General features: G+C 43.6%; 2 protein-coding genes across 4 annotated transcripts in view; one reads left to right on the plus strand and one right to left on the minus strand.

Moving 5' to 3' along the window:
• The window catches only part of CTNNA3 (catenin alpha 3), a 426086-nt gene that overhangs the window by 224848 nt on the left and 181863 nt on the right, over positions 1 to 19375 (minus strand). The gene's annotated exons all lie outside the window — the stretch shown is intronic.
• Positions 9805 to 19375, plus strand: part of LRRTM3 (leucine rich repeat transmembrane neuronal 3) — a 78662-nt gene continuing 69091 nt past the window's right edge. The window contains exons 1-2 of one of the 2 annotated variants that reach the window (XM_041427256.1): positions 9805 to 10070; positions 10425 to 11956. In XM_041427256.1, coding sequence (XP_041283190.1) covers positions 10067 to 10070; positions 10425 to 11956 — 1536 coding nt within the window. In that variant the 5' untranslated portion in view covers positions 9805 to 10066. Of the gene's footprint in view, positions 10071 to 10375; positions 11957 to 19375 lie in introns of those variants that run through there. The other variant, XM_041427255.1, reaches the window with a different exon arrangement.

The raw sequence follows: 19375 nt of genomic DNA on the forward strand, positions 1-19375 counted from the left end.
AGAACAAACTTCTTTTTGCAGGAAAATGACAGAAAACAGCATTAGGCTGAAGCCAGGAGAGGAAGTGGCTAAGCATGCCACTGCAGCCACTTGGAATAAATCATTTCTATGCTAGTCACAGTGGGAATGAGCACAATTATATGCTTAACTTTGTTCATGTTTTCCTCTTTCAGTTGCAAATCTGCTCAACTGCCATGTTTAGTTTTCTCGTCAAAATGTTACTAATGCTGTCTAATAACACATCACTCTGTCTCAGACTGGAAATCACAGCCTCACACTGTACTGAAGTCCAAGCAGGAGCCCCAACCGAGGAAAGCTGGAATGCTTTATTCTCTGTGGAGTTTTTCATGCATAAGCAAGTGAAAGGAGAGACTGGAAAATATTTTAGAATATTTCAACATGTCAAATGAAATCATTCTACTCTACCCTCCTGCCCCCTGTATGCCTGTTCATGCTGAAGAGCAGTAAGACTCGGAGTACACCAGTAAACGTCTTCTACTAATTCAGGTCTGATCCTAAGAAATACTACATATAACTTTTGCTTCAAGAAGCCAAAAATATGTCCGTTGTAATTTTTATATGGAAAATTAAAGGTAATATTCAGCGAATATTGCAGTCATTTTCAAAATGGTACTCTTGTAACATTCAAAAGGTTCTGTAAGTGAACAGATATTGGCAAACTTATTAACCACAGCTATAAGATAATTCTGCATTTTAAACAGAAGTCTGTATTTCTGTATTTGACAACTACACTGTCCTCACATGGAATTCTGCTATTTGGCCACTCAAACTCAAAACAAGGCATCAGAATAAATTATAGCCATAACAATACAGACATAGAATAACCTGTGCTGGAATTCCAAAAAGAAACAGACAGCTTAACTGATGGAAAGTGTATTATGTTTGAATATAACTGGTGTCAGACAAAAAGTCAAGCAAATCATCTGTTATGCTTGATAAGCTTAAAGAATAATTACATGCCACTATTCCTCTCTTGTAAATGAAGATACTGAGATGCCAAAAAATTAGAATAAAAGCTCAGGTTTGGACAAGTTATAATGGTTCCTGATATTATGTGGATGTCATGGGTTTCCTATAATGAAAGCTCTTGCCAGCTGCCTTCCTCCAGCAGTCACAGAGCCACTGCAGCAAACAGATATTCCAGGGCTGACCTGGCAGAATAATTAATTCTACAGCCTCAACACATAGTGAGATATGAAGGCAGCTTCATTTGGAGCCCCACAGAGCTAAATGTATGGCAGGGCACAGGTCTGAAACTCCTAAGAAATGTGTGAACATGCATCATCTATGTGTGCCCCATGCCATGCAAACGACAAATACTAATCTCTCAGAGATATAGGCAAAGAGTAGGAGTGTAACAGGAACAGCTACAGGCATGAGGGCAGAGGGAACAGTGGAGAAGGCAAAGCCAGCCCTGAGAGATTTAATTGCACATACACATGGAACACTGAAAAGGTCTAAAGTTTGGTGAACATCAAAACTGTGCAAATGGCCACATGGCTGGCACTACCACCACCTCGTCTTCAGTCAAACGTCAGTCAAACGTTGCTGTTCCTGTTCTTACTGTGAAAAATGTGTATTTGATGATTGACTTTTCGCAAGTATTAAAATGAATATTGTATGTGCTATGTTATAAAGTTATGCTGTATTAATTTTCTTAAGTAGCGTATTAAATATAGTTTTAGGTTATAACATAATGTTAAAATAGAAACTATGCTATGTAAGATATTTGTTTAAGAAAGGATTCGCACCAGACAGAAGCCATAGGACACCTAAATCTTTCAGAGAAAGGGAATTGATTGCCCCCTTATCAGCAGAAAACTAACTCCTTCCCACCTCGCTCAGACAGGAAGACGGCATGAGGATTAAGAGGAAGAAGCTGACAGTGACCAGAGAGAATCCTGTGTTTGAATGGAATTTATGCATCATGTATGAGGTGTATGAATATGCAACAGGCGATTGTTTTTAAGGGTTAATCCTCTGTTAACCGGGGTCCTTTTTCAGGCTCCTGTTGCCCAGAAAAAGGTACCTGGACATCCGTATCTCTTTGTTTTTATTGTCTCATATTGTCCTCATCTCAATTGTTCAAATTTTATTACTCTAATTATATTACTATTTTTATAACCAATTTATTAAACTTTTAAAATTTTTAAAAACAAGTGATTGGCGTTTTTCACATTACCAGCATGACAACACATGCTCAGAGCTCAGTCCTTTCCCTCTGGCCAGAACTGCATACTGTCAGCATTACTGGTTTTCCCTGGGACCAGGCTGCAGCCCCGTCAGGGTTCAGTTATGCAATGCCTCCACACTGATGTCCCAGCCCTTGAAGACTTCTTGAACAAAACTGTTCTGTGAGATGTCCCCGTAAATCTGGCTGCCCGGGAAGCTCATTCCCTTTGCCATCCCTCACAGCCCGCCCCTGAGGCACACGCAGAACTGTTCCAGCAAGGCACAAGTCAGGAGACTCTTGTGGCTTTGGGTTTTTCAGTGAATCCCGTCCCATCTGTTACCTGAAAAAACATGCGGTGAGGAGAGGAAGTTGACACCCGGGGGATGAATAGTCCTCAATTCCGATACAAAAGAACTGGCCAGTGGTTCTAGCATTCCACTGAAATCTTCCAGGGAGGAGGAAAGGGGCGTTGGGCACGCGCTCAGCTGAGGGGGAACACGGCGGCTGTGCGGGGAGCGGAGCAGTTCGGGTGGTTTTTGGTTCTGCTGAGGGTCACGGTGCTGCTCGGAGCTCTCCTTGCTGCCCGTCTGACTGGGGCCTCTGGGCACCCGGGGCGCCGGGAGACACCATCTCCAAGGGTGTTCAGGGGAAAACGGGCCCCCACCTCTTCCTTGTCTCCGGAGAGAGCATCTACCAGCTCCTAACTGGAACCCCGGCGGCTGCCATCGCCAGGATACTCACAGCACACACATGAGCGCCTGGGGAAAGCAAAGCCCGTGCCTCCTCCCTCTCCCCGGGGCCACCGAACCCCCGGAGGCTCGGGGCTCGAGGGGCTGCCCCCGAGGCCATGAGGGCTGTGACCCCGAGGCCATGAGGGGCTGCCCCCGAGGCCATGAGGGGGGCACCACCGAGGCCATGAGGGCTGTGACCCCGAGGCCATGAGGGGCTGCCCCCGAGGCCATGCACGCGCCGCTCCCTCACACGACGCCAACAGCGTCCCCTGCCGGCTGGGCCAAAGCCAAAAGTGCCCAGCGGGAGGGAAAAGGCTCTTGCCGGGTTCCTTTGGGTTTATTTTTTCATAGTTTTTATTGTTGCTGTTGGTCTGTCTTGTTACATATATGTGTGTGTGTGTGTGTATATATTCTAGTAGGGGACTGTTATTCCTTTTTCCCATACTTTTGCCTGAAAGCGCCATAATTGTCAAAGGGAGGGGTCATTTTTCCATTCCAGGAAGGTTTCCACCTTCCTTGACAGATATTTGTCTTTTAAACGAAGACAGACAAATCGTTCTTCCCAGACAAGCACACTTCATGGTGATAGCTCAGGATCTCCCAATAGTCAGGCCACCCAAGCCCTGGCAGTGCTGTCTGGACAATCAGACAATAGGTGTTCTTCCAGCAATGGCGTCCCGGCACATGGAAGAGTAGGAAGCATTTGCAACAAGCCTGGGTTTATTTTAACCTGATGTCTCTGGCACCTTCACACAGACTGCAGGCACAATCACAAGCAGAGGCTACCAACACAGCCTTGCATATCAGCCCTACACATCTCCAGGGCACTTATGGTGGGGATCATTCATGCTCTGCAGGTTGAAGCACTATGTGGAAGATATAATTAATTTTTACTTCCATGATGATCATTCATCCTCCAGCACTTTCTGCTGCTTCTACTCATATTAACTTTTCAGGAAGATGCTGTAGGATAAGCCTGAATGGAACAACACTAAATCCACTGAAACAGAAGTGGTCATATTAATTGCAGAGAGTAAGTGAAATGATAGCTTTGCATCTCATGTCATGTCTCTGGAGGATGAGACAAGCACAGGCTGCTTGCCCTTGCCACGAAAATTAATCCACAAACACCAGAGGTTTATGTCCAAAAAGGAGACAGAGGAGTCCTGTAACTTTATTCAAATACAGGGAGAGGCCATGAGGCATTTCCCCTGGTGTCTCTCCAAAATTTGGAAGGACACAGCCTCCTTTTTATCCTCATTTCTGGGCCGATGTCCATCTCTCTTCCCCATTGCCTGAGGTACTTCAGAGGACTTCCTGAAATGTCTGATACCCGAGACCCCCTTCTAATGTATAACCCCCCCTTTTTGTTTTCCTTGTGTCAATCAGTGGAATTCATATGGAATTTATGGTTCTTCCCACTGTTTCTTTCATCTCTCAGTATCCAATTTTATTTATCAGCAGACCTACAGTTTGTCTGTGAAGACAAGTCTCTCTCATTCCATTCATCCATCAGTGGAATCCTTCCCATTGTTTCTTTTATCTCTCACTACCAGTTTTATCTACCAGCAGACCCACAGTTTGTTTGTGAAGACAAGTCCCTCATTCCTTTTACCCTCAAACAGCATCAAAATCACAGGACAAAAAGCCAGCCTGGGAACAGTGTCCAGTGCCTCATTAAGGCATGGATGCTGTGAGCAAAGGCAGAGCCCCTGTGACCTCAGGCTAAAGGACTTTTGACTGGTCACAGCATGGATGCTGTGAGCAAAGGCAGAGCCCCTGTGACCTGTCCACAATGTCCACTTAACCAGAAGGGTCCAGCTGGAAAAGCTTCCTTATCCAACAGTGTGTAACTGTGCATGAGGGAAGCAATAGCCCGAGTGGCCTGTGCCAAGGCCCAGAGGGACCCGCTGGGCACACACACTGACAGATGTATCCCTGGTGTCCTCTGCCAGCCGTCCCACAGTACAGGGCACACTGACCTCCAGAGTGCCCTCCTACACTCTTCAGCTTCTTGGTGTGTGTAACACAGGATCCTTTGACCCTCACAGAGGTGGGGGAGGCCTTGCAAAACAATACTTCTTAGCAGGAGGGCAAGAGAGTATTTTAATTTATCCATCGCCCTCACCTACCACTGACCACCACTGTCCTGTAGGGCATTGTAGTTCAACTCCTGGGATAAGATCCTCTCTAGTCTCAATCCTCTTTCCCTATTTTTTCAGAACATTTTCTGTTGCCTCAATTTCCCTCACCCACATGTTCCTTGAACCTGGCTTTCTCACACGTCCCTCTCCTTATGTCTGCCTTCAGCCAGTGTTGCATCCTGAGTTTCCCTGTGCCGTCCCACGCTCTGATATTTACCCTGGGAGTTACACGCCCCCAGCTCTAATCTGATCCTTGTGGAACAGCAGGTTCATTTAATCACCGGCTCCAAAATTGCAGACACATTTTATTAGACTTATCTCTCCTAACGATACAGTGATAGCACACCACAGTACCATTTAGAGCAAGCTACTACTGCTAACCCAGCTGACTCCTGGCTCCTTTATAGGGGAATAAAGCCAAGGGAATGACACACCGTGTCACTTCATCAGCCCAAAAAGAACACAGCGTGGCACTTGCTAACTACAGGTCCCCAAAGGGATGTGTGATTCACACATAAAGGCACTCCCAGACCCAAGAGCTCTGTCTGTCAGCAGAAAAAAAGCTGTATTCTGGTCTAGTTTGAATTCCAAAGTTTGTGTACTATGAACATAATGCCCTGTGTCTAGAAAAGCTCAGACTGCATTCCTGAATGTACTTCTCATGGAAGCAACAGAAACCTTTCAATTTTTTTTTCTCTTTTCCTTCTCTGTAACATCATCATTAAATGAATTTAAAGAGTAAGCATGGAATATCCTGACAAAGGCTAAGGTGAACCATGTGCCAGAACAGGGGAAGGCTTTTGATTGATTTGCATGGAATCCCACTAGCACCTGGTTTCTTACACTCTGGGAAGTTTACATCACTTCCCTCCCCCTCACTTCCCTCAGTAGAACTCAGGTGTTCTACTGACGCCTGATAATTCTGTGACCCCCCCCTTTTCAAATGTACTTAGCAAACAGATGCACCTGGCTATTACAGGTGCCTTCTCATAATCCTAAAAAATGCATGATTTGCTGATTCCCCTTTTCTCTGGAATTGCAAAGTTTCAATTCCAAACCAGCTCTGTTCAGAGGAACAGACTTTCCCAGTGAATGCCGCCTTTTCTTTCACAATTTATTATTTTGGCTGCAGTTCACACTAAGCTTTCCATAGGGAAGCTGCATCTAGGTACAAAGAATTCAGCCAGAATGAATGGAAAAAGAAAACACACTACAATTTAACCACGTAAGAAAACCCAAAACCTTAAATTGAAGCAAATTAGCGCAAAATCAGACAGCAGTGAAATGAATCTAGAACAATACCCAGATAAAAAACCTACTGAAAGTTTAGCACCAGGAGAAAAATCTGGACTATCACTACCTTAGCATAGTGCATAATTTCCAAACAACTTTGAACTTCTCTGTTGTGTAGACAAAGAAAACTATGTGTTCATCACAGGCTCTGCCCAACACGTCTCTTTTCATCTGGATGGATGTTAAGACATATCTAATAACACATTTGCCACTGTATTTCCTGATCTATGCCATTTTTCCCCTCAGAAAAAGCCCAGGAAAAAAAATTAGTCACATAAAACTCAAAACTTACAAGCATCCCAGATTCTGTGGTATCTCATTATGGTTAGGGCTGAAGCCCCAAAACACAGACTTGAACTTTGTATGTTCAAGACTACACAAATAAATAAAATATTTTTCTTAAGAGGTTTTTCTTTGCAGAATAGGCTAAAATACTTTCTCTCAGGCAGATGGAATAACGTTGCTCCTGAGCACTAATCTTCAGTCAGCATGAAGTCACCCGGCCTCAGTCACTTGCACCTTCTGGCTCCTGCTCCTGCCTGGGAAGCGCTGCTCCAGGACTGGACAGGAGGCAGGGCTGCCTGGCAGTGAGCAGAGGTGAGCCTACAGCAACTGTCCTGCAGAATGGATGCACAGGAACTGACACAGAGCACAAGCTGCAATCACAGCAGGCAGCAGCAAACTCCTGGGTTTGGGCACTCAGGAGTTATGGGATTGGCTCTAATGGAAGCTCTCCACAGCTTCCCCATAAGAGAAGCCATCCACTTGGGCCTCCAGGTCTCGTTTCCCACTTCCATGAGTTGAATGGTTGTCCCATGGCGGGGAGGGACACTGATAGACAAGGTGTATCTTCTTATGTAAAACACAGCTTTCACTTAATTCTCTGTTTGTCATAGTTTATATGGCCAGATTGGCCTAAAATTTTATAAAAAATGTTTCCTACTGGGAGCTTTGTTTCCACTACTGGAGAAGAACTCATTCTGCTGTATAAAGATATAGAAATGTAATTTTAAAAAACTCTGGCACTTTTCCTGCTTGTGTAATTCAAAAAGGATCTCAGTAAAGAAAATTCAATTTGGCAATCCATTAACATAGATTTGATGCTCTCTCTGTTCATATCTTGATGTCTCACCCCTTTCAGAAAAATGAAAATAACTCTTGGTAAAGAGTGGCTGTTCCCTCTTATTAGTCCAGTATATTGGCAATTATTAAAACCCTAGGAAAGTTGCTGAAGCTCTGCTGACTCATGGTGGCCAAGAACTTATTTGTTAACTCCATAACCAAGGTGGAGGAGAGAGAGAAACAAAAAAAGAAAAAGCCAGAGAACAGGCAAAGTTTGGGAAGAGGGCTGAGTGGCAGATGTACACCAAGTTGCACCAATTCTTCAGGAGAAAGGATCTGGATGTTATTGAAAATTTTACGTGCTGTGTTTGAACCAGGTGAAGAGAGAGACCTAATTTTAGGCCATTTAAGTTTAGGAACCTAAAAGAGTCATTTCAATAAGGAGTTTACCTCTCGCAGACATCTACTGTCAACAGAGGAAGAGCAGCAGTTCCGAAAGACAAATTGACTTACCAAAGGTCTGAACTGTGTTCTTCCTGCTCCTTCAAGAACAGAGACTCCCCAAGGCAGTGATGGAAAGCCTGTAGCAGGACACCAGACTGGCACATGACACTGCTGCCAGCAGAAGAGCTCAGTCCCCACTGCACTCTGCAGTTTGTCACTGCTGCTCGACCCTACAGAGCAGACTGCAGAGCCCCAAACAAGCTGCAGCAGAGCACGGAGATGGTGACACTGACAGAGATTAATGGAGCAATTAACCCTTTCCCTCTCCACCAATCTGCCCCAAAGAGAAGAATTCTCACAGAATGTGCCATGACGCAGGAATGTATTTCTGACATGAAAGATGTTAGTAGGTGTTAGCCAGGAATGACTGCACTCCTCATTTGGGAGCTCTGGTTTGGTGCATTAATACTTGTGGGATTACTGTAAATCTGAGGTCATTCACAGCCTAAGTACTAGCAAAGGTGGCATTTTAATGCCTGGAAAATTCTAGGTTTCACCTCATTTTAAGTTATTCTATTCTCACAGCAGTGAATAATTAGGGAAAAACCAGAGCACATTATTCCAAGGGTAAGGATTCTCCCCCAGAAAGGCAAAGCAGTTCTCAGCACTGTCTGGCTGCATTTGAGGACTGCACTCTGCACTTCTCTTCCAAGGAGCAGTACAATTCTTTCCAGCCCCCTGCCCATTCTTGCACGAAAAAGAGCCAGGATTTTCCACTTGCCCACCATCATCTGTGACCACATATTTCTCAGTGAAGGAAGGCTGCCAGCATGGTGGATTTGCTGTAGCACCATCTTAGCCTTGCTCTGTCCAGACCAGAGCATGTGTTCTTTCCCCACAGCACACAGGGAAGAAGGGAAAACTAAGGAAAGACAAGGTGGCTCTCTTGGTGGTATCTGACAGCTGTAGAGCATAACACATATAAAAAGCTCGGCATTGCTGTACCTTCACATAACATCCTGTCCATGTCCTGAACAACAGTAAAAACAATTCACCTCATTAAGGTACTACACCAAGCTGAGTAGTCGCTATGTTTTAAAGGTTCTGGAAGCCTGTGGTTGAAGTGTTAGTGTTGTGGAACAAAGTGACAGCAAGTTGGGAAATAAATGAGCACAGCACTCTCTTCTAACCTCCTGGCACTGAGCCTTTTAACAGAGAAGAGAAAAGCAAAAATGGAAAATGTCAGCCCCAAAACATTTTTCACGTTGTAAAAAATACAGTCCACTCTAAAGCACTTGATAAGAGACACACTGAGGGGTCTGATACTTCACTGAAAAATAGTGAGCGGGTGCAAAAAGGTTATATGAACACATCTAATGCAATAAGAAAAAAAAAATCCTTCCTACCAAAAATTTGTATCTATATCCTACAAACGTCACGTCAGCCCTGAAGACCACAGCCTCAGCAGCTGCCGCTGAGCTCTTAAGCTCAGGGATGCAGGGCAGCTCTCACAAGCACGCAGAGAGGGTCGGGGCAGTCCGGCACCCCTCGGCAGCGCACACGGAGCTGCCCGCTGCGCAGCGAGCAGCGCCCGCTCTCCCGGGAGGGCTCGCTCATTTGCAAGGGAAGGCAGGCACTGCACATGCCCGCGGTGCTGCTGCCGCTGGGGGCAGCTTTACATAAGGCTGCGCCCGGCGCCAGCCCGCCACAGTCGGCCGGAGCTCTCGGCATGCGAGCGCGGCAGCGCCGGAGCCGCGTCCCGGGCCGGGCTCCCCGCAGCTGGCGCGCCCGGCCGGCAGCGAGCCGCGGGCCCATGGCGGACGGGGGCGGCTGCGCCCGGAGCTGAGCGCCGCGGGCAGCGCCGACCAACATGCTCGCCTGTAAAGCAACCTTCTAAAAGCCAGGTTCCTAACTAGAAAGATGCAAAACCGTAATATCCATGAAGATCCTATTACCTAGGAAGAATTTGACATTTTGCTGCGAATGCTTTGTTGGGATTGATTTATTCTTGGAGTGTTCTGCACGGCTGGCAAAGAATAATGCTCCAAAATCGGTCCATCTCCCAAGGGGTCCAATTTTTCTTCCTGGGTGTCAGCGAGCCCTGACTCACTACAGTGCAGCTGACAGGGGCTGCCATGCTTGTGGCACACTAAGCAAAAAACAAAAGACCTAAGGACGACCTTTGAACAACACAAAGGATGGGTATGTTTTTCATGTTACCTTTTTAATTTATAGTTCATAGTTACTGCATAGCCTGTGCTTTAATTGCTCCATAAACTTACCTTGATGTGATTTGTTATTATACTTAAATGGCTTAGGGATTACACCTTTTCTTTTACCCAACTGTTTGTCAGTACTTACACCGAGGTATTCTTAAACCAAGAAAAAAAAAATCAAAAAACCCTGAGTTTAAAAAAAAAAAAAACCCCAGTGTGAAAAGTAGTCAAGTCAATCTAGGGCTTTTTAAATGATTGCTGAAGTAAAAGATTTTAGCATGATTGAAAAAAATGATTGATGTGTGGGGGGATAACTTTTCTAAGTTGTTTTTATTTCCAGGTTTCAATGTAATTAGGCTACTGAGCGGATCAGCTGTAGCTCTGGTAATAGCCCCTACTGTATTACTGACAATGCTTTCTTCTGCTGAACGAGGATGCCCTAAGGGCTGTAGGTGTGAAGGCAAAATGGTATATTGTGAATCTCAGAAATTGCAGGAGATTCCCTCAAGTATATCTGCTGGTTGTTTAGGTTTGTCCCTTCGATATAACAGCCTCCAAAAACTAAAATACAATCAATTTAAAGGTCTTAATCAACTCACCTGGCTCTATTTAGACCATAACCACATCAGCAATATTGACGAAAATGCTTTCAGTGGAATACGCAGACTAAAAGAGTTGATCTTGAGTTCCAACAGAATCTCCTATTTTCTTAATAATACCTTCAGACCTGTGACAAATCTCCGGAATTTGGATCTGTCATACAATCAGCTGCAGTCTCTGGGATCCGAACAGTTCAGGGGCTTAAGGAAGCTGCTGAGTTTACATTTGCGATCCAATTCCCTGAGAACCATCCCTGTTCGAATATTTCAAGATTGTAGGAACCTTGAACTGTTGGACCTGGGTTATAATCGCATCCGGAGTTTAGCAAGGAATGTCTTTGCAGGTATGATCAGACTGAAAGAGCTTCATCTGGAGCACAATCAATTTTCTAAGCTCAACCTGGCACTTTTTCCAAGGCTAGTCAGCCTTCAAAACCTTTATTTACAGTGGAATAAAATCAGTGTGATAGGACAAACTATGTCTTGGACCTGGAGCTCATTACAAAGACTTGATTTATCTGGCAATGAAATAGAAGCTTTCAGTGGACCTAGTGTTTTTCAGTGTGTGCCCAATTTACAGCGCCTCAACCTGGATTCAAACAAGCTCACATTTATTGGTCAAGAAATTTTGGATTCTTGGATATCTCTCAATGACATCAGCCTTGCCGGGAATATATGGGAATGCAGCAGGAACATTTGCTCACTGGTAAACTGGCTTAAAAGTTTTAAAGGGCTGAGGGAAAATACAATTATTTGTGCCAGCCCCAAAGAGCTGCAAGGGGTGAATGTTATCGATGCAGTGAAAAACTACAGCATCTGTGGCAAGAGTACCACAGAAAGGTTTGAACTAGCACGAGCTCTCCCAAAGCCAACGTTTAAACCAAAACTCACCAGGCCTAAACATGACAGCAAGCCCCCTCTGCCCCCAACTATGGGAGCCACCGAAGCCGGCTCTGAGCCCGAGCACGACACAGAACACATCTCCTTCCATAAAATCATAGCAGGCAGCGTGGCTCTCTTCCTGTCGGTGCTGGTGATCCTGCTGGTGATCTATGTGTCATGGAAGCGGTACCCTGCCAGCATGAAGCAGCTGCAGCAGCGCTCTCTCATGCGAAGGCACAGGAAAAAGAAAAGACAGTCGCTGAAGCAAATGACTCCAAGCACACAGGAATTTTATGTAGATTACAAACCTACCAACACTGAGACCAGTGAGATGCTGCTGAATGGAACGGGACCCTGCACGTATAACAAATCAGGCTCCAGGGAATGCGAGGTATGAACCATTGTGATAAAAGAGCTTTTAAAAGCTGGGAAATAGTGGTGCTTTATTGAACTCTAGGGACTATAAAGGGAACGTTTTTCTCACTTTTCTGGCACAGCTCTTCCATGTCCCTTTTTTGTACATTCATAATACTGGTCATTTTACTCTCATACATAGTCGACTCATTGAAATTTAAATACCTCAATCAATGTGAAGCCTGAGCTCTGGTTTAATACAATACCTATTGTACAAACCCTCTGCTGATCTCATTAAAGTCTCTCTTGTCTTTAAATAGAAAACTTCTTTCATAAGTAATCCACTGCACCTGCACTAACTGTGCCTCTGTTTGGGGAGAAAAATGACAACAATCCCAAAAAAATCAAATTCGGGGTATCCCCCTCTGCCTCCCCAAACCCAGCCCTTGCTCTAAAGCTCACTTTTTGAGCCCAGAAAGAAGTAAAGATCCAGGTATGTAGTATGTTATGAATTCTGAGTTGTCTGAGGATAGAGATGGTGCAGGAACAGCTCTGAAAAAGTGCCTGATTGCTGCCAACACAAGAGAGACTAAAAAGCATCCTTAAGTATCACATCAGAGGCAAAGCAGAGGGAAACCTAGGCTTAATAAGAAATTAAAAATAAAGAGGTACAGTGGTATTTGCTGTGCTGCATTATAGCACAGTGTTTCTAGGGCCGATAGCTAGCAATTGAAACCTGTTTATGTGACTTCATACAAAAGGTGCCAGTGTTTATCCCTACATTCAGTTGCCTTTCAGAAGATAGTCAAAAGGCATTCATTAGATGAGGAGCAGAAATTCCTTATTGATGCAATTAGAGGAACTCAAATGTGCAGCAGCAAAAGCAAGACCACTTCCTGCACACATTTGTTTCAGTTCTCATTAGGAATTCTCTTTTCAGGACTGTCAAAGGCATTTATGTAGCTGAGGAAACCATTAAAATCCATCATTTTCTTCTGTTTCTGTTTATTGGCTGGGCTAGGCATGCTAAAGTTGTGTGTTATATTTTGCACAGTGTCCCTCTAATAACTAAATAAAGCTTCATCACTTAAAATGCCAAACACTGTGCATTTTAGACATACTACAGCTGCAAAGGTCTTTCAGAGAAAACTGGTTACTCACTGATGTGAGAGGAGTACACCCAAAAATCCTCTACACAAATCAGTGGTAAATAATTTTCCTCTCTTACCAAAACCCTAATGACATTACAGAATTCACAGATACTCGGTTCTAATGTCTAATCATACACCAGTGGTTCTCGGCAAAATACAGATTTGCACCCCAGCTACTCCCTGCCTTCCTTCTCCCAAAATCATGTATTTTGTTGGCTGCAGAAGCATGTAATATCCCCCATATTTGCAAATAAGTCATACCTCTTATTTTGATTATCAGGAAGGGAGGGTATGAAATAATAAAGCAGCACCTTTATAGAAGTCAGTAATTTAATTATCTCCATTTTGAAAGTTGATTTGGCTTTGTAAACTGCACATCTTCAATCACTTGGGAAGGAATATTTCTACAAGGCAGTTTCACTGCAGCAGATTAGAAAAAGCAAAACCTTAACAGAAGGTTCTCCTGAATTGTTACTGAAAAAACCCAGTCATAGTCAGTCACCTTGAAACATGCTCAATACAATAAAAACAAAGCTAGAAACATCTCTTAAAAGAACTAATACACTTGAAACGGTTTGGGCTGGGTTTTTTTCACACAATGAAACCATTCTCATTTTCAAGGACTGTATTGAGGAAATAGCTGAGGGTGGAAGCTGGAGCTGTACTGAGCCCTGCAAGAGAGACCCCATTTCCCTGAGTACCAGGACCCCACACCATTACCAGTGCAAGTGCTTGAGACACTTCAGCAGCACAGCAGAGCTGCTCCTCAGCTGCACCTTGGAAGTTGCTATTAAAAAGTCAATACACATTTAATTATCCTAGCTACTATAGGATTCAGTTTTCTACCAGCATGTCTTGGTTATCTCTGTACTGAAGCATTAGAGTTTGCTATAAACTTCATGTTAACAACTATCCCTGTACTTCAGAGGCTTTCATCTCTGCAGTGGTGACTAACATTAGGTACAGCCAAACACAAGAGATTTGCCCCAAAACATATGTTCATGCATACATACACACACGCGTGTGTGTGTACAAATATAAATACACATTAAAATTAAATTTTTATATTTTGTTTTAGGACTGCTAACTGCAACCAGAAAATAATTTCATGGTATTACTTAAGAATTTTTGTTATTCAAAAATATTCAATACATCTTCTAAAACCTCTTAATGGACTATGATTGTGAGAGATGTCTATAATTGAGTTGGACTTACTATGCTTTGTGTTTCTTTCATGCCTTGTTCTAAACATTACTCAGAAAGAACCAATCCACAACCTCCTTCAGAAAATGACACCTGTAAAACCATCACTAGCTCCCTTTGAATAATCAATTATAGGCATGAAAAAGAAAATTAAGCCAGTCTGCCATTAATCATGGATGGATAACAAAAATACAGTAAAAATCCAGCACCTGTATTCATGCACAGACGTGCTCAGATGAACCAATTCACTCGCAGCCCGAGAACTCCAGCTGCAGGTATCTCCAAACACATCTGGGCCAGTGTGTAACTGCTGCCCCTGTCTTTGACACTGCAGCCCCTGGCTGACCACACACAAAGCACACCCAGTGTGACTCTCTGAACCTTGTGCACAACCCAAGTCCTGCGAGCCAAGGTTTTAAATCCCACTCTAGTGCCTGTGGCTTAGAAAACATTTTGAACCAGCTCCACAGCCCCTTAAAACACATTATGAACTCCGTGTTTTCATGTGGGCAAAACCCACGTGAACTCAGCTAAACTGAGTCTCACCACTGTCAAATGAAACACTCCAGAAGTGACTTGGTTTGGGTGGCAAGGCCACCGGAGTCACAAATTCTAATAACCTTATGGGAGTGACTTGGTCTTAGCTGAACAACTTGCAGTCCCCATGAAAGGCTGCCCCTCTCCTGAATACAAATGAAGTGCTGAAGCCTCAAAGGTTCCAGCAAAGAAATTTCTCCTTTGCTTCTCTGCAGTATCTAAAATCTTGATCCCATTTTGTCTTGGTTTTTGGATAGTTTGGCGCCAGTCTCTCCCAAAACTGTTAAAACCTCACTGGGGTGATGCCTAGCAGTCCTTAGAGGGTGTCAAAGTAAGAGCCACAGCAACTACCATGGCTCTCACAAACCTGTGAGCCTTCACACAAGCCCTTTAGGCACTAAGTTGAGGAATAAGATGTGACCCAATGCCTCCAATGACTTGGCTCCTCTTTAATGGAGCTGATACCACCAACATATTCCAATTTTAGGAGAGCAGCTATGGGTCTTGAAGATGTTTGTGATTTTTTTTTTCCTGTATGTTTTTGGGATTTGTAGTCATTTACTATTCCTTTTCCTGGGATAGTTATGGTGCTCTGGGGCTACCACTGAAGACCAGGGCTTTTCAAGCTGCAGACAAAGTGCAGGATTCTTCCATGCCCACTGTCATGTTCATTGGGTTGGCATCTATGTGTATTTAGACAATATTGAGACAAATGTTAGATGGAATCACCAGATTGCTTTATTTTATTGTAGCACCCCAAAAATGTTAAGGGCAGTCAGGACTTGGTCTGTGAGATGCAGAGAGACCATGGCAAACAGACAAGAGAGATTTGAGGTGATCTGCTGGATCATGCAGAGGCTGAGGACTGGGAGTGTAACCCAGCCCTTGCACCCAGATCTCCTTGCCAGGGGATTGCTTGGCCTCTCAGAGACCCAGCTCATGGAATATTCAAGAGCCATTTCAGAGTAACACACCACACAGAATGCAAATCTTTGGGAAAATAACTAATGTACTAAGCAAATTTGAGGAGACTGGTAATGTTCATTCACTATGTTGAGATCACCTACAGCAACTGCAGAGAAAGAGAATAATAATGAGAACAAGTGGCTTGAGTATAATGACTGCAACCTTCTCTGCTGGCTGGTTTTCATGACTCACTATCTGCACCTCCAGAGTCATCCCAGCTGAAGGTTTGGCAAAGCTTTCTTTTCTTATGACTATAAAATGGTGAACCTTGATGTAAAATTGAATTGCAAAATGAACATAAATGCACAATATGCCTGCAAATACAATTAGATATTTTCAGTTTGCTGCAAGCAAATGGTCTTTGCTGTCAGCCCTCAATGCTAGATAAATATTCCATGGATGAATTTCTGTGGAACAATAGTGACATCCAGTGGGTAGGGAGCTTAATCACAGGTATCTCCTGCATAAGTCAATTCCCACAGAGATGTGTTTTCCTCTTCCCCTTGCATCCTTCTGTATCACACAGGAGAAGCATCACACCCTTGCAGCATAGTGAGTGCTCAACTGGATCTGTGTACAGCAGCCACAACCTGCATGTGGTGAATACACGGAGAAAATAAGAGCAGATGAAAGCTGGCAGGAAATGGTCCATCCAGTGTGGAAGTCACTACTGCCAGGAAAGGGCAAGGAGTAGACAAGGAGCTCTAACAAGTTTGGCTACTGGTTTAAAACTTATTATTCAGAAAGCAACACTTTAATAGACTAGAAAATAAACTCAGGCCACAAACAACTCATTCAACCTCCTAACAACAGAAAACTAAAAAAAAAAATTTTGGTTTATAATAACGAGAGAAAGATATTATTAGACATCAAAAGAAGGGCAATTCAATACCTGGGAACAAGCCAAAATAAGAACTTCCTCTCAAAAACACCCAACATCCAAAGAGACAAGAAGCAAACGATGCAAGATCAAATTCACAAACAATAGCAAAGTCATACGGTGGCAAATATGCCATGAATATGCAGCATATTTGCTTGGGCAAAACCTCTGCAACATTGTGCTGTAACAACACTAGGTCTCAGTAACTCTGTGCCAACGTTCCTGCTATGACCCTAAACCACAGCGAGGGAGAGTAGACAGTGAAGTCAGGATTACAGCTCTGGTGACAAGATTCAGATTTCACTGCCCCTAAGAAGGTGCCCAAGAACTCATTTCCCTCCAGACTGGAGGAAATACAGCTGTAATTCCAACTTTTGATGGCTTCAGGTGCACTGGGAGGTCACCTATCAGTCCATGCTCCAGTGCTTTGCTTTTCATTCCTAGCAAGGCTTTTTAGAGTGGGTATCATCATAGTGGGACAAAATTTTTGATTGTGGTGTGATTCTCAGGGTTACAGCCAAACTCTCCCCTGGCACCACCACCAACAGAACACAGCAGGGCACACAAGCAGTAAAATGTGACAGAGCTCAACAGCTAGGAACACATCACCAAGGAGGTCATAATAGAGTAAAAAGGGTTTTATCCAAGACCCTCTGGGACAATTAGCTGTGAGCTGATGGCCAATATTTTGCCTACCAGAGAACCTGCAAATCTCATTTGGAATGGGCACAAACATCATAAAAGCAAGAATGAGAAAAGATTTGTAAGTAAGCACTATCTTTTTATTCAACAATCCATCACAGAAATCACATCTCCCTGCAAGTCTTGTTTTGCTCACACTGTTATACTATAATGACCACAGCACAGGCATTCTAATGTAAGAATAAGCACTGTTTACTGAGAAGGGTCAAAAGGCTAGTTAATTCCTATTTATTAACTTCTTCCTAAAGAGCTTAATGACCTACTGATGTTATTACAGGAAATATTAGATATTCATGTGAAAACTCTCAAGTTTAAGATTCTTCATCGCTAAAATCAACCAAACTCTTTAACAAAACAAAACATTTCATTCTTTACTTACTGTTTGTTAATATTTCCCACACACTCTTTTGTTTGCCAAAAAGCAACTGAATGACTGGAGACGTAATCTGGAAAAAAAGTCCTCCCAAAACCCCTCACATGTCCTCTTAAGCACTAAAGCCATTCCCTTCCCGTGTTCATGACCACCACACTGCCCATCCATCACGGTTTACACTCCTGCCTGAAGGCTTTGACACCATGTATGACTTCATAATTACACTGTAACCTTGCTAATTTTCCCAGCATTCTGTGACAGCCAAAGTCTACTAATACATCACAGGGACACATGACAAACAAAATATCTTAATTACTCACCCACTTACCCCTCAAACCAGGACAGAAATGCATTTCAAGGTCCAGTGCTTCCCTACATCTGTGAGAGGAAATCACCTGCTCAGTTCTGTGTGCACATCTGCTTCCTCCCCAAACTAACAAACCCACTACCTAGCCAGGTCAGTCTCTCAGGACCCTAACTCCTCAATGCCAGAAGAAAGCAAACCTACTGCAGTGACAGTGGCAGCAGCCTGCAGAAGCTGGCACCATGAACTCAGCCTTTTTGAGTTATTCTCACTGGAACCCAGCAGTGCCCCCCATACTTGCCAGGGCTTATACTGGCACTCCATCCCTAGTGTGGTGTACTAACACTGCATCTTCATGGGCACCTCTGTTCATGTCCATAATTATACTGAGATGGAAAACAGAAAAAACTCAGGGAAAGGACTGCATGTGGCTTACAGCATTAGTAAAAAGTCAGGAAGGGTCACTCAGCTTTTCCAGAACTTAACTGGAAGTAAAAGATACAAAATAGATAGATAGATGATGATAGATAGATAGATAGATAGATAGATAGATAGATAGATAGATAGATAAAAAATGGAATGTCAAATAAACATTTCTGCATCTCTTGGAAGTATTTTAAACTTTTTTTTTTTTTTTTAAGTTGCTACTGTCAGGTTCTGGGCATCTTTAGACATCAAACAAAAAACTTCTCTTTTCTTTCATGCCTTACTAAATGAAAGAAAGAAAATATCTTCCTATGATGTGAGACATTCTTTCCAAAGCTGTGGGACTGAGCTGGTATTGGAAAAAATCTAAACATATTCATCTTACTGTTGTTGTTTCGTACATGATTATTTCCAACAGCTGTAGAAATGGTAAGGTACTGCTAACAGGTAACATATACATTATTCTAGCTGAGCACATCCTCCTGGTGTTTATTTTGATTTTCATGGCAAATCCTAGGTTGTGCTGTTGGCTCTTACATGTGCCCTTTATGGTCAGGAACAACTTACTGAAGGTTTGAATGCCAGTTCTTTACCTACAGCAGTGTATGCAGCAGTTAGCACTGTAGAATTCATGGTTCTGATTTTTTGGGCATTCTTATTTTCCAGTTCCCTAAAGGCTGCAAAACTCACAAACAGACTCCAAACTAATGTAATGAGGTTATCATCTGCTTCTGGTCCAGCTCTGAGTCGGGAGAAAAGGTGCCCCCAACCCCAAGGTACAAGGCAGGATCCCCAGTGAAAGCTGGGCATGCCAGGTGCCCTCGGGATCACCAGCAGCTGTGGGTGGAGGAGCTGGGAACACTGAACACCTAGGGGAGATAACAAGCAATAGTAATACATTAGTAGTACAAATC

Source organism: Onychostruthus taczanowskii, unplaced genomic scaffold (genome assembly GCF_017590055.1).
Source record: "Onychostruthus taczanowskii isolate IOZ18803 unplaced genomic scaffold, ASM1759005v1 scaffold98, whole genome shotgun sequence".
NCBI classification, from domain to species: domain Eukaryota; kingdom Metazoa; phylum Chordata; class Aves; order Passeriformes; family Passeridae; genus Onychostruthus; species Onychostruthus taczanowskii.